General features: G+C 27.3%; 1 protein-coding gene across 1 annotated transcript in view; it reads left to right on the top strand.

Moving 5' to 3' along the window:
- LOC100168787 (ankyrin repeat and death domain-containing protein 1A-like) overlaps window positions 1-15,403 on the top strand; it is a 104,582-nt gene that overhangs the window by 29,474 nt on the left and 59,705 nt on the right. The window contains exons 2-3 of the mRNA XM_029487485.1: window positions 8,818-8,951; window positions 10,171-10,274. Of these exons, the coding sequence (XP_029343345.1) occupies window positions 8,846-8,951; window positions 10,171-10,274 (210 nt within the window). The 5' untranslated portion in view covers window positions 8,818-8,845. The remainder of the gene's footprint in view (window positions 1-8,817; window positions 8,952-10,170; window positions 10,275-15,403) is intronic.

Raw genomic sequence — 15,403 nt, 5'->3', positions numbered from 1 at the left:
TAAAATGTTATTTTTGGATATTTAAAATGTGTTATGTTTAAATACTTGATGACTGACGTCTGTCAATATGATAAATAACATAATATTTATATTAATTTTTTAAATTAACCTTATAGATTCTGAGTGGAATGATGAATGTATTGATTATAGGCACAATTATTTTTTATAAGCATTTGAAGTTGAAATTTTGACAAAATTTATCAAATTTAAAATTGAATAATTATTTTGTAGTTAATAATTTATAAAATGTTCAACTTTTATATCTAAGGATTGAAAATTTAAAACAAGATTCCACGTAAATATTTAATTCTGTTACCAAAAATTATAAGAAATACATAAGCACAGTTTATTTTTATAGTCATTTTAAGTTCGAATTTGGACGAAATTACATATTAAAAAACCTGGAATAACTATTTTAGTTATTTTGTTGTGATTGTATAATATTATTCGTGGGTACTTGAAACTTCTATAGTATACTATTATATATCTAGGATAGTACCACGGTTTGTTGTTGATGTATAACTCGTTACCTGATCGATATTGTGATATGATTAATTTGGAATTTATTATTAATACCTCTTATAGGTCAATTTTTTTTTAATACTATAGATAAGTATACCTATAATAGGTATGTCTAATACCTACACTGACAAGCCGTCTCCACTCAGAATCGTTTTTCTTATACAGTGATATTATATCATTGAATTCAAATTTAATACTATCCAATATCCATTATACAGCGACCCACTTGTAACCTACTGTACAGCAGAGCGACATCCACTTACCCACCTTTTTTTTGATTTTTAAAACAATATAATATTTACAATCTATACAAAACATGGTATAATAAGTAAGTCTGTTGACAAAATGTACATTGGCGTTTAGGTAAAAAGAGGAAGGCCCCCAGTGATGCCACCTGACAAATTTAAAATAATAAAAGAATACAATACATATTATATTAATAAATGTAATTAAAGTTCATACAATTTTAAGTTTACGTGTTATAAAAAATTTTTTAATAAAATTTAAATTTACAAACCAATAGTAATTCAAATTTTAAACGATTGAAATCAATTACTTTATTTAAAAAAAAAAAAACGTGCAAGCATATTAATCAGTTAAAGTGGATAGGGCAATTCGCAGGTAATAATAGATATATCAGGAAAATGTATTAATCAATTCTAATTCATTTTGAATTTATATATTATATTATATTTAAAGACAATTTAACTGTATTTTTAGAATTATAAATTATTTATTTTGTCTCGTGTTATAAATGATAACATCACAATAATTAAAGTTATAGCAACTGAGAAATACATCATAAAATTTAGATCAATAAAAGTATACGACTTCTAAAAAACCTAATATAATTCGTAAGTATATTTTATTTGACAATTTTTTTTATTTTTTTTTCATATGACATACAAACAGTTAATGGTCAGGGAACGTCAAGTTAAACCCAATGTTTATATTTAATATATTCCATTATTATAAATTAATATACACGACAGTCGGCGTTGGGAATTATTTAGATAATTTTATCTAGATAAATTATATAGATAAAATTATTTTTTTAATCATCTTATCTAGATAAAAATAATTAAATTATCTAATTATCTCATCTAGATAAATGTAATGGTTATCCGTGGTAATTTATCTAGATAAATAATATAATTATAAGAATATTTTTAAATACTGAAATAGCCAATAATTTACGAGAATCGAGTAGTGATTCCAAATACCAATATTATTATAGTTAAAAAAAGAAATATTTACTGAAATATTGTAAGTTTTATTTTGATATTTTATTTTTATTCAAGTTGTATTAAAAATTAAAATTGTATATTATTTCAGTTGAAAAATAACATTAAGGATTTATTAATTAATAAATATTACCTAATTAGTAATTACTAATAAATTACATTATTTATAATATAATTTAAAAACAAATTATCTATTTTTTTTTATCTAGATAAATGTATGTGTATTTTTATCTTTATTTAGATAAAAAAAATGATGTTATATTTTATCTTATCTAGATAAATTTTGAACGAATTATCTGTTATCTTATCCAGATGATTTTTTGGTTATCTTTTCCCAACATTGCGGCGACAGTTAATCAAAAACTATCGAAGGTCGTCAGCTTGTTTTAAATTACATTGGAAATATAATTTTAATATTATCACATTTGGCATTGGCTCATTAGGTGATCAATGTCTTTGATTCCGAAAAATTGCGTCCCTGGTGCTTTTCAAATATTATACGACAAAATATTTATCTCAATAACGATGATATTTATCAACCACTGTCCAATAGTAAGTTGAAAGATATTTGGATCGGTTGACCGAATAGAAGAAAATAGAGAAACCTTAGATTTACGATAAAATTATGAAACTATATTATATCTATACTTTACCGCAACTCAAAATGGTATGCCAAGAACAAAATATAATTATACTGAAAGGCGGAATAGGGGTTTTAATACACATCAGTTGGTTCATGCCTTCCAGCTCTTTGGAAGTTTATCAAAGCTATTATAAAAAGAACAAATATTGGATGTAAAATTAATATGAAACAGTATAAACCTAGTGGGTGTGCTGTTATACCAGCCGCGGCTAGCCGGTTGGATCTCCCTACGTACGCCTCTGCTTATACCTAAAGTAGACATAGTCAAAAAAATGTTTCGTAATCGCCGATTTTACGTTTGACGCGGTTTATATTTTTTCTCTGGTGCTATGACTTTCCTCGATTGTCACGACTGTCAGTTGTCGCCCAGCTTATATACAATATAGGTACGATTTAAAATGTGTATGTAATATTTTTTTTCATAAACCGTATTACATTTACTGTGTGCGCATCGGTAAAAAGTAAATAGTTTCAATACGTTTACGATTCATGCCGTACAAATATCACGCATGTATACGACGTTATTGCTATTACATAATTTATAAGTAATTCTGTGCAACGATTCCTGTGCAGCAGACATATTGCGTATGTATATATAATATAATATATTCAACGCAATAACCCTCATCAATTCGTACACATTATAATGTAATATACGTACCAATATATATATACACCTAGTATACCGTAATATAATGTACGCGTGTATTATAGATCCTACTTGTACACGATGCACGCTGATAATATAATAGTGGAGTGCATATACGTCACATGTCTGCAAATACAATACGATGATGGCGTTCGATGATGAACATACGCGTACTACAGCTAAGTAGTTTCCAATTACGAATGCTTTCTGTTCCCGTAATGTTTGATGATAATAATAATATGTCCGAGTGTGTTTGAACATGTCCACAAGTGCAGCAGGCGATGGTAAATTATGGTAATATCACTGGTAAATGGTATAATATTAAACACTATATTATTATGACAATGTATTGTACGCATTACACTATTTATTGATAATATACATATCAATATTTCGTAAGAGTCAACCGGGTAAAATCAGTTGATAATGATGCTAATACGATAATAATGGAATCGAACGTCTCTCATATTATATTCGTTCCCATTTCAACCGCAAACACGGGCAAAAAATCGAAAACGTTCGCCACACACAACCAGCTCGCTGCTCTAGATATCTTTGGCTCGCCATAAACTAGAGGCATCCAAACACCACCAGAGATACATAAAAAACATTTTACATCCATCTCCAATGATTTTATTCCAGGTTCCGTAGACGGTTTGACCACAATTGACAAGTTAAGAATCTTTAAAAAAAGACGCACTCACATTGTTTTAAAATAGTTTCCGTCCATACATAATATTCTTATTATAATTATAATTATTAGTAGGTAGCTTTATATAAAATATATTATCTGGAGGATGAAGTCGGGCGGATCCGAGCGGACTAAGGCGTCGATTGTGACGTGAACCGACGCCGGTTCGATCCCGGGCACGGGCGGCATTTTTCTTCGGGCAGTCACGGTGCCTAGACAGGAGACCGCCATCCCCCACCCAGGCATGGCAGATACTAACGGGTGCCTAAAACACAAAAATGTGTTCCTCCAACCGTTCCCCACCGTACCAAAAACTCTACAGTACCAATCCCAAAGTCAATGGTCTCAGTACCAATCCCAAAGTCAATGGTCTCAGTTTCTGGGCTTAAAACCAATAAATAAAAAAAAAAAAATATTAACTAGATTGCTTTAAAATTTCAATCATATTATAATATCTGTAGGTAAATAATATAAATAATTTCAATGTATTAACGGTATACTTTCGTTAGATTTCTTTATTTATCAACATTATTTCTAAATGTCTAGACGGACAAATGTAAATAATGGTATTTCATTTCACCCTATAATATAATAATTGTTTGTATTATAAAAAAGAAAAAGAAATTTTTACAAACCTACAACGGTTTACCTATCGTTTGTAAATAAAATTGTATCACCAGAAAAACGTTAATGTGTAATTATCGAAAAAAATTACATATAGGTGGGTACTGCAATATTGTTAAAAACAAAAATACTATCTAATGTAATATAAGCATTATAGTAGGAAATTTAATATTGTTGCTTATATCCCAGTATATGATTTTCAGTGAATAAATATGATTTGTATTTGTTATTTGCAGAGAGTCATAGTTATTTTATTATAAAACAGTTTTACAAAAGCTATTTTTAAACCTTACATTTTACATCTTTCTCATAAATATGATCGATTTAATTAAATTTTTATTTGAATAACTAACATAAGTAAAATTCGAAAACAGTAAGCAATAACTAAATTTAACCGTCAATTTTGTATTTCATTTGTTGAATACAGAATAAATATTAATACAGAATTTTGTTTTTTTTATTATGACCATGTTATAACTTTCAATATTTTTATTATTTTTGATTGAAAATGTGATTATTTTATTTTTTATATATGCAGGTAAAATTTTTAGTTACTCAAAATATAAGTGCTTTAACAAAACAAAAATAATGTTTAATACTTTTTAAATTAAAAACTTTTTATTATTTGACAATCTAAAAGGAAATTACATAGAACACTAATCAATATTTTCCACCAGGTATAATGTCGATTATGCATCAATTGAAAATGCCACGATAATTATAGTAAACATATCTTTGAGATCGAATTCAAGTCTCTATTAATTAATCCGTTGTCAATATTCGTAGCACAATTGTTACCAATAACGCAGAAATCATACAGACATAATAATCGTGTCGGACTGTCAGTGGGTGCAAGCAAATTAAACATTTTACGTTAGATGTCGGTATTAAAAAAAAATGTAAAAACAAATAATTAAATACCTAATCTTTATATTGGGCTGGAAATGATTTAATTAGGTACTTAACGAAATGCATAACTTTATAGTTTGTGTAGTGTATTTACATAAGTAATCGAATTGAGATGCCTATACTGTTGTTATTGGATTTGGTCATGTGATACCGTCTCGTATGGATAAGAACATAATAATATTATAACGTTTAATTATTTAAACTATGTATGCGCTATGATTATCTGAATTACAACGAATGTTGTACGGCAGAACATGATATTATATAATAGCGAAAACACAAATTACAACCATAACAATACTTTATACCGTGTATCCTGTGCAGAGAGACTTATCGTGAAAATGTTATTATTAAAACGAAATGGATGAATATACCACTGGGCCATCTAATATACAGACACTAATGTAATAGTAAGATATGCCAAGATCGTATAAAGTTGTGGAGTGTAACGTATACAAACAGACAAAATAAAATAAAGCTATTCTGTATAATAAACACAGTATACACCGCTATATTATTATGCTGCACCACTACAGTCTCCTCTACTAAGAAGACAAAATTATCTATTTACTTTATTTGTTGCATTGTCATCATCAACGATAATCTGCTAGATTTAAGTATGCGATTGGAATTGTTTACCAAATTAATAACTCAAGTGCCATAAATAATAATAAAAAGAATAATAGATAATAGTATTATGGTATATACATAGTGCACTGTATGTTATACACTTATACCTTATACCTATACCGGTCTACTATATAGGTACCTACTTACGTCGTATTACATTGTAAATTGTAATACAGGAAAATTTCCTTATAACGGACGCCCTATAATACGGAAATCTCCTTAGTACAACGGAAAACAACAACAGTCCCGTATAACCTATATCCTGTACATTTTAGTCTCCCCATGACAGAACCACCTTCATAATGGAAATGTGATTTTTCAAAAATCAGTTGAAACAGAGCGTTTTCGTTATAAAGAGGTTTTGCTGTACATATATTTAGTACGTCTATAAAACCATTAATTTTACTCGTATAGGGTTTTTGCTTACTTTTCATAATATAATCAAAAACGTGTTTCTTAAATTCAAGTTGTTATTAAATTTTGATCGTTAGAAATTGTTTTCAATTGAGTCAACATTGTGGGTCTACAATATTAATATTATATTAGCCAAGCATCTAACAGGGTATGTACACTGTACAGTAAAACATAAATGTGACATTTTTATATAATTCACGACACCAATGTATTTTTTTTTCATTTTTCTTTTATATTCTCTGACAAAAGTCTCAAGAAAAAATTAGATTATATCTTTATTATTTTTTTTTTTTTATAAGTAGTTTTGAGTATATGATCATAAAACTGCTGAATAACAAAAAAATCACCATTGTATACTATATTTTCATGTAAATATATATACATCGCCTGAAGTAGGTATTTTAAAAAACTTCAAACTAAGTGTATACTTCAAAATACAACAGTATTAATTACTAAAATGAGTATTATTTTTAATTTTTATTTTAAACATTTTATACTATTTAGCATTTGCATTGAGTTCAAATAAAAAGCTGTAAAAACATTAAATCATCAACCATTTAAACCAATGTATTTAAGTGAATTTCAATTAAGAAGATGTCAGTAGTCACTTGTCTTTGTTATCTTTCTCCGACGTATGTGCAACATAGAAAACATTTTGAAAGCTAGCAGAACCCTTAAAGCCATGAAAACTATGTATACTCGTTGTCACGTTGGCCTTTCAATGATATTTCGATTTTCTACGGTATATTATAATATGATCATTTAAAAAATTTTATACTTTAAATAATGTACTCATAACTCGCATAAAAAAATTTTAAATCGAAAGGAACAACGCATCTACATACCCGGATAATATTTCCGGGCTAAAGTTCGATAATAGGTCAATCCATTCTTATATTGTTGGTAAAAACACAAGGCGGTGGCTGAATGCAAATTTACTATGTTGGTCAGAGAAGGAAAACAAATAGTGGCCTCTCGAATATACGTTTTAATATTATATTACTAAACTTATAGTTTTAAATCTCAATATGGTTCACGCATTTTAGAATGGTTAAAATTATTACAGTGAGACATCTCTCAATAAATTATAACAATAGGATGTGATTTAAAAGCTTCACAAAAAAAAAAAAAAACGTAAATTTATTTACTGACAGGACCCTATTGGCTATACTGACAAATTATTGAGGAAGCCAATGTATCAAAATAATGAGCTACCATTGGTTAATGGTTACGTACATTATGTTTGGGTATTTGTACCTATTTTATGTAAAATAATTGGGGACTATTATGATAATAATATACCTAGGTATCATATTGTCTTATTATAATATTCATGTTTCGTAGTATAAAACAAGGCCGATAACAACAAATGAGATAATATCAAAAAACAATATTATTATTATGCCGTAAACAATTTTCAAAAGTGTTTGTGCACCCGCACTTTTTTACCGAGAACAAAAATAACAATATTACGATTTTTACAAGAGAACAAATACAATTTTCATAGCCGTTGTAATATGTTACGCGTCATGTACAATTAGGTGAAATTGTATTTTCGTTTAATGTTACCATTTTATAACCGGTGTTTTTACTAGGACGAAAAAAATGAACGTCACTATTTGTTGTTGTATTCTTCGTGTTATGACGGGTTTTCGCTTATTTTAATAGGTTCCACCAAATGGAAAATAATGATAAAATATTTTTATCAGGCAATGTTCTGTTATGACTGGGTTTCAAGAAATAACTACAATACTTTAAGGATTTTGATTGAGTCACTTTTATTTTTAATTATCTCCATCGCATAAAACGAATTGTATACATTTTTAATAATAATGATTATTGGTAAACATTGTGAGTGATAATATAATTTAATATTATGAAATATGCATATAAACATAATATTGTGTGCGATTTTTATTCGCCGTTGTCCAATGTGCAGTATAGGAGAATGGTATAACATAATACCTATAATACGTTATACAATTAATACAGTACATAAAAGTATTATTATACTTGCTTTTTTTTACATTCAATAAAATATCTATTTTATATTATGAAAACGAACTGATGTTCTTAATCTGTCGTTTGCATCAATTATTGCATAACGAGTTAAAACAAAATAAAAAAAATCTTAAATTACATAAATATTATATTTATTTCTGTTTCACGCATGTACATAATGATATTAATATTATCATCGTCATTATATTATATAACCATGACGATTGACGGTGATGCGCCCTCGATAAATATTTGCGGAAGAGAAATAATATTACTATCGGCTTAGATAATAATAATAATATGACATGGAGACGCTTAAAAGCAGTTCGATTTGCGATCGTTTATCGTCTGCCAGCTCTTTCATGATATTACAATATTTGCTATCATTTCAAAAGGTCGTATAATAATAATATGCTATTTCGGCCAAAATGTTTAAATACACAACACTGTTAATAATATTAAAGGTTGTGCGTGTGTGTATTGATTTCAGATGCACTCCGGGTAATGCCGGTAATAATATGCTCAGGGTAGACGACTGTGTAGTGTTGAGACGAGTATCCATGGGTGGTGGTGAAGAAAATCCAGAGCCACCAACTGAAGTAGGATGTCGTCGGACGAGTAATGGTTCGTATTATATTTTATAAAATAATAATAATAATATATAATATTAAATTAATGTGATTTATATATATAAAAAAAATAATAAGAAGAATACGATTTATGCATAAATTAAACCATGGTTAGGAACGTATACGTTGTAACTTATGTCGTGTCGTAATTTCAATACAGTCGGACATGATAATAGTATTAATACAAAACGTTTAGCACCTACTTAATTAAACAATCGCGTAATACGATTATCACTAGAATTCGTGTTGACAATAGTCAAATTAGACTAATTTAGTATTTAAATTGGCTCGTTCAAGCTGATACGATCGCGATGAGGAGACGCACATATCGTATTGTATTAATCAATAATCAGAAATATAGAAATATCTAACTCAGAAATATCAGAGATATCATTTGGATAAGTTGTTATCTTATGCTGACAAATTTTTTTACTTATAATTTTGTATGACGAATAAATAAATTTAGAAGTTACAGTTGAAGGTTAGTATGCTGTTACAAATTTCAAAGCTGTAAGTAATAAACAGTTAAGAACATTGGCGCAACTAGACATTTGAACTAAGGGGTGCTTAAGCTCCTGGTTTTTTTGTGACTCAATAGGACCTAACACCTAAAGATTTTTTAGGGGGTGCAAATTACCCCCCTAGTTGCGCCAATGGTTAAGAAACACCTAAAAAAAAAAAAACATTAACGCGCATTTATGTATATTTTATAGTAGGTAATATTAAAATATTTATGCTAAGCATAATATTTACTATTGAACGATGATAACATAGTGTATAGCATTTAATTGTTGAAAACAATATACTATAATATAAACTCGTGAAACTAAACTATATAATATTATAGTTTAAAAGGTTTGAAATTTAATTAATATTAAAAATCATTATTTTTACAATTTTACATCGGTTTTGATGCGGGAATCATAACATATATTTCATAATTGAAGAATAACAATTTTAAATGTACAGATTACAAAAAAATTATAATATTATATGCTCGTTATCGGTACTTATTTGTGAATTTCATATTTGAGCACTCTTTGTGCCTACGCTTATATTGTGATATTTAAAACTGAATTTACCCACCATAATATTTTTGTTTAAATTAAAAATTATTAATTATGTACTTTCATTATAATTTTAAGTATATGTAATAAATAAATAATTTTCATTATGCTGTACCTACTAAATCATATGTTTTATATTCATTTCAGTACTTAAAAACGAACTTTTGTTACATGAAGCTGTTATAAAAAATGACCCAGATGCCGTAAAAAGAGTAATCAAAGAACCATTAGATGTAAACTCCCGAAATAATGTGAGTATACCTTAATATTTGTTTAATATTATGCATAAATATGATGAATTATTATATTATATTCATCATTCTTAAAAACAACGATGATTTATAATTCATGAGTATTGTAATAATTTAAATAATATAATATTATTACATTTGATGAACAATATTATAATGGTACTAATAAATTGCTAGAAATAAATTTTAAATAATATTAAATCTGTAATATCATATGACTCATATTACAACATAATAAACATTTTTTGGCAAAGCAAAAACTATAATACTATTAAGTATTTTGTACCTTTCCTAAAAAATAAAACCCATATAACTCTCTGAAGCATTATTCAAATGCCAATTTGTTTTGTCATTAGAAATTTGACAGAGTTATTAAAATAACACTTTTATTTATACTTAAAAAAATATTAAATATGAAACTACATTTGACACAGCCTTAATCATATTCATATCCGATCTGTCAAAATTCTGCTAGTTTATGTTTTGTACGTTTTAAGGTGTAAATTCTTATTCACAAGTATTGAGAACCCGTAGCCGTGAAAATAAAACATTTCCCAAATTTATATTAATGAACACGGCAGACGAAATTTTTAAAAATAACATTATTATTTATGGTATCTCTGAGACATTGAAAATGTAAACGGGAACGTGTTTGAAATACTTAAACATTACAGCTTTAATTTTGGAATCCTTTTTTCTTTTTATACACTATACAAAACGACTATCAATTAATCAACATATATTTTAAATTAAAAAACTTCATAGAAACAAAATAAAAATTAACATTTTGTATAGAAATCCGTCTAATAATATTACCGGACGGCTTATACAAGAAACATTAATTTTTAAATTTTTTTTATACGTTTTGGACATCTCATGAAGTAATAAAAATGTATACTCTTTTTCTATTTATTATTGTTCAATTATTGAATGAGTCATGTACTGTAAAATAAATGGTTTTATCACTAATTCGATTGTCTTTTATGAGTCAACATACGCGTAAGAGAATTACATTAGTATTAAATTATTAAACTAATACATACGCACTGCATAATATCATAGAAACATTTTCAATTATTTACCATCGTTTTAATATATAATGTCTATATTATATAGTTACGATTGTAAAAATAATGTATTATTGTTTTTGATTGAATTTGATACAGTGTTATTAATCTTTAAATTTTCCGAGTATCCCGTGGTGCGTTTGAAACTCTTTTGGAAGTAGTGTTCGGGATTTCCAATTGTTTTTATTATTATTATATAAAGTCGTTGCACCGTAGGATACCTCATGTTGTTAAATCCCTGTTGCCTTTAACGTAATATTTGTTGAAGTTTTATTGATTTTTTTATGTGTATTTTGTGATTCAATAGTAATTATTAAAAATGTCTTTATGGGCCATCGTGAAAATGATCAAACCAAATTACCCATGAACTTAAAACTGTGAAGCTCGTAATTATGGTTATGGCTATTAATTTTGTTTTCTCTGTTATTATTTATTATTTTTTTTAACACCCATCAAGTTTTAATAGAATTTAACAGTCACGAATCTTTAAAAATATGTAAGCTGTTTGATAATCAGGCAAACAATTAAAACGGATTTGCTTCATTTAATTTAATAACAATTTATTACTAGTCGTCCTGACTTTTAACATACGCATTCGTCCCAATAAAAAAATCAATAAACTATTACCTATATTTATATAATTTTATAGTTATATTTATGTATTTATATATTTATATAGTTATAAAATTTATTTATTAATTTTCACATAACAGACATCATGCATTTGATACGATCCATATGGCCAAATGGGAGTATATTAATTAATCATATTCAGTTATAATTGAACAATAATTATTTTAAAATAATATTGCCATTGTCTTGTCAAATCATAATATAAGAATTGTCGTGAAAAGTTGGCCCAGTAACTTTCAGCCAAGCAAACGAATGACGAAAAAAAGGAAACCACTTAAACATACAATTCTAATCATAAAAAAGTGGATTAAATATTATTAGATCTCCACCGGCCCACTCAGACAAAATCAATACATAAATCTTAGATTACTGCTCAAACAACAAACAATAACCAAACTATTTAAAATGTATCTTAAAAGCATATGCCAGGCAATTGTTAAGAACTTTCCGAAGAATATTCAAAGACACTTCTTGTATATAATTAAGGCATATGAGAGGGTAGGGATAATAATAATCAATAACATAGTACAATATACCACGTAGTATATTTTAATAGCATCCTAGCCATACTTTCATAAAAAAAAATCGATACTTAATAATAATATCTTATCTATTATACGGCAAATGTTTATACAAATTACATGTAATGCAGCTATACAATATACTAATATAAACTATACAAACTATAATTATTATTACTTATAGAAAACTGATTAAGGGGAACATTGCGTTAGGTATACAAAACACCAATAATATTATCATAAACTAACAATAATTGGAGGTAATCATCCCTTATTGAGTGTAAACCTGATTATAACTGCAGTGTCGAGCACGGTTAACAACAACAAAAAATACATAATATATAAGACAAAATATATTTAAAATTTAAATACATCTAGATACAGTTAAATATTTATGTTTGAATGTATGTAATAAATAACTTTTTATTTAGACATATGTGTGATTATGTATGTTATGACAAAAACAAATATTTTTCAACAAATAACGATGCAACGTGTGCACGCATGAATATCTTATGTAATTTTGTTATTTACATTTTTATATTAATATATAAATATATATATATCACACTAGAAAATTATTATTTTGTCCCAATTTTATTATTGTGCCTCATTTAATTCATTTATTATTTATCTATAGTATAATATGCTTAATGCTTATAGTACGCACGATACACTAGAGAAACAATGAATAACAATACGTCATGTTCTATAATGCAGTATCGTATTTATTTATTTTTATTTTTTTTTATTTTTTAAATAGTTGTCGACTCCAACAGAAATATATAAGTATTTTTCATTAAGATAGAGTGTGATAAGAACCTGCATATAAATAATAGAATTTTCTTTGAGGAAAAACAAAATTCATCATTAAATGTTTCAAAAAATGAGGAGCATTAATACGTTAATAAAAATGAGAGATAATTAGAGAATATCTTAATTTAATTTATCTAGACGGGCGTATATGTTATCAATGATGACGCTCAGATAACCATTTCCCCTTTTTTCTAGATAAGATAAAGGTACAGTAGGTTTTATCTAATTACTGTTCATTTCTGCTTATAAAAAAGAGTGACGTGTTGAGGAAAATAGTTGGAACCCAACAACATAATATTTTCAAAACAAATTTTGCATAGAATAAGATGTAAACCACGTGTAAAATGTAATGCTAAACGAATCAAAACGAAACCGACAAATATAAGTGGCTTATATAGCTATAATATACAATGCATAATATATATAGGTGTTGAGATGATAAAACTGAAATAAAAACCCGGGGGGGGGGGGGGAGGCGAGAAAATCAAATTTGACACGAATCCTGAATTTTTAAATCCTTGGATTTCAGAAATACCTCCAATGAAATGAGCAAAAATAACATCTACCGCCACCGTCTGGCTTGCATAATATTATAATATTATACAAGTGTCGGACGAGATGGAAAAAGACCGTCGATATCCCAAACGTCACGAATACAATCTAAATGTTTGGACCGAACAGACAACCCGATATTGTAAATGCGTGTCTTTTGTTTAAATATTCAATTCGATTTAACGTATATCGGCGTGTGATATTAATGTAAATATAGTACCAACGGCTGAGCTGTCAAAATGGAATAAAATAATAAAAAAGAAAATAAAAGGAAAACGATCTATATACTATACATTTTTCACGCGCAGGTATAATATCGAATGTTTTTTTTCAACACACATACATATATGTCATTAGCCGTCATTTATTATAAATAGTTGGCGATAAATATACAATATTGTAACCCATTTGTCTATGTAAATATAATCAGCTATAATTATAATTAAGCCACCTGATTCATTTGTCTAAATTGTTTTAATAAACAATATTTCCAAAATATCCTTGACCTTTAGAACTGGTATTGATTATTATATTTTTAAAGTCACATTATTGGCCGGTGCGCGTTATTTTATCAATATACATTAAAAATAAAACCAATAATCAACCCATGAAAACCTGTGAACGTTTTGATGTACGTTTTTCGTACGTACTAGCAATTGTTTTAAAATAATTTTTCCTGCGTCAACTTGGACCCCAATTTTGTTTTTTATTTCCATATTTTTCGATAACTTACGAATTTGTGCAGTGGCGGCTACAGTAAATTTACCATGTGTATCCAAATTACTAAAATCTGTGGACACCCACCCACCAACCTTTCCTTACACACATAAATATAAATGTATTATTATACATTATACACCTAGATTTGTTTAGGTAAAATGTTTTACCTGAATGTTTGAGTATTTCAGATCATTCAAGTTTAATGTTAAAACAAAATTAAAAATATTCTATAAACATTAAACAGTTTATACTCATCTATATTATAGAACACTTTTTAAAAACTTAAAATTATAATGGTATTTAATATTTATAGACACATGAAAGTATACTCACATTAGAATAATTTTAAATTAAATTACTAAAGATATAATCTTCAATATTTTATTTTAATTTATGTAATAAATAGGTACAAAATAAAATAATAAATATGATAGTAAATAGCCAAATAGGTGTAAACTTCAAGCATTAAATTCATTTATAAGGTTCCCATGAGATGCAAATTTGTTAATGATAGTATTGGTGTCACATTTTATGTCTTGTTCACAATATACCATCATCAATGATTCAAGTCGCTCTTGTGTCATAGTTGTTCTCAATCTGTTTTTCACAATTTTTAATTTGGAAAATTTTCTTTCTGTTGAAGCACTAGAAACTGGTTAAGTCAATGCAATGCGAAGTGCATTGTTTAAAGTAGGAAATACTTCAATTAGACCTCCAGCTACAAATACGGCATATATAGTTGAATACTTGATAAATTATTTTTTTTTCTTTTGAATCTTCACCTTCATATTTTCTAAGTCTTCACTGTCACAGTCATCTT

The sequence above is a fragment of the Acyrthosiphon pisum genome, chromosome A1 (genome assembly GCF_005508785.2).
Source record: "Acyrthosiphon pisum isolate AL4f chromosome A1, pea_aphid_22Mar2018_4r6ur, whole genome shotgun sequence".
NCBI lineage: Eukaryota > Metazoa > Arthropoda > Insecta > Hemiptera > Aphididae > Acyrthosiphon > Acyrthosiphon pisum.
Note: the sequence above shows the minus strand (reverse complement) of the source record. Positions and strands in the feature narration are given on the sequence as shown.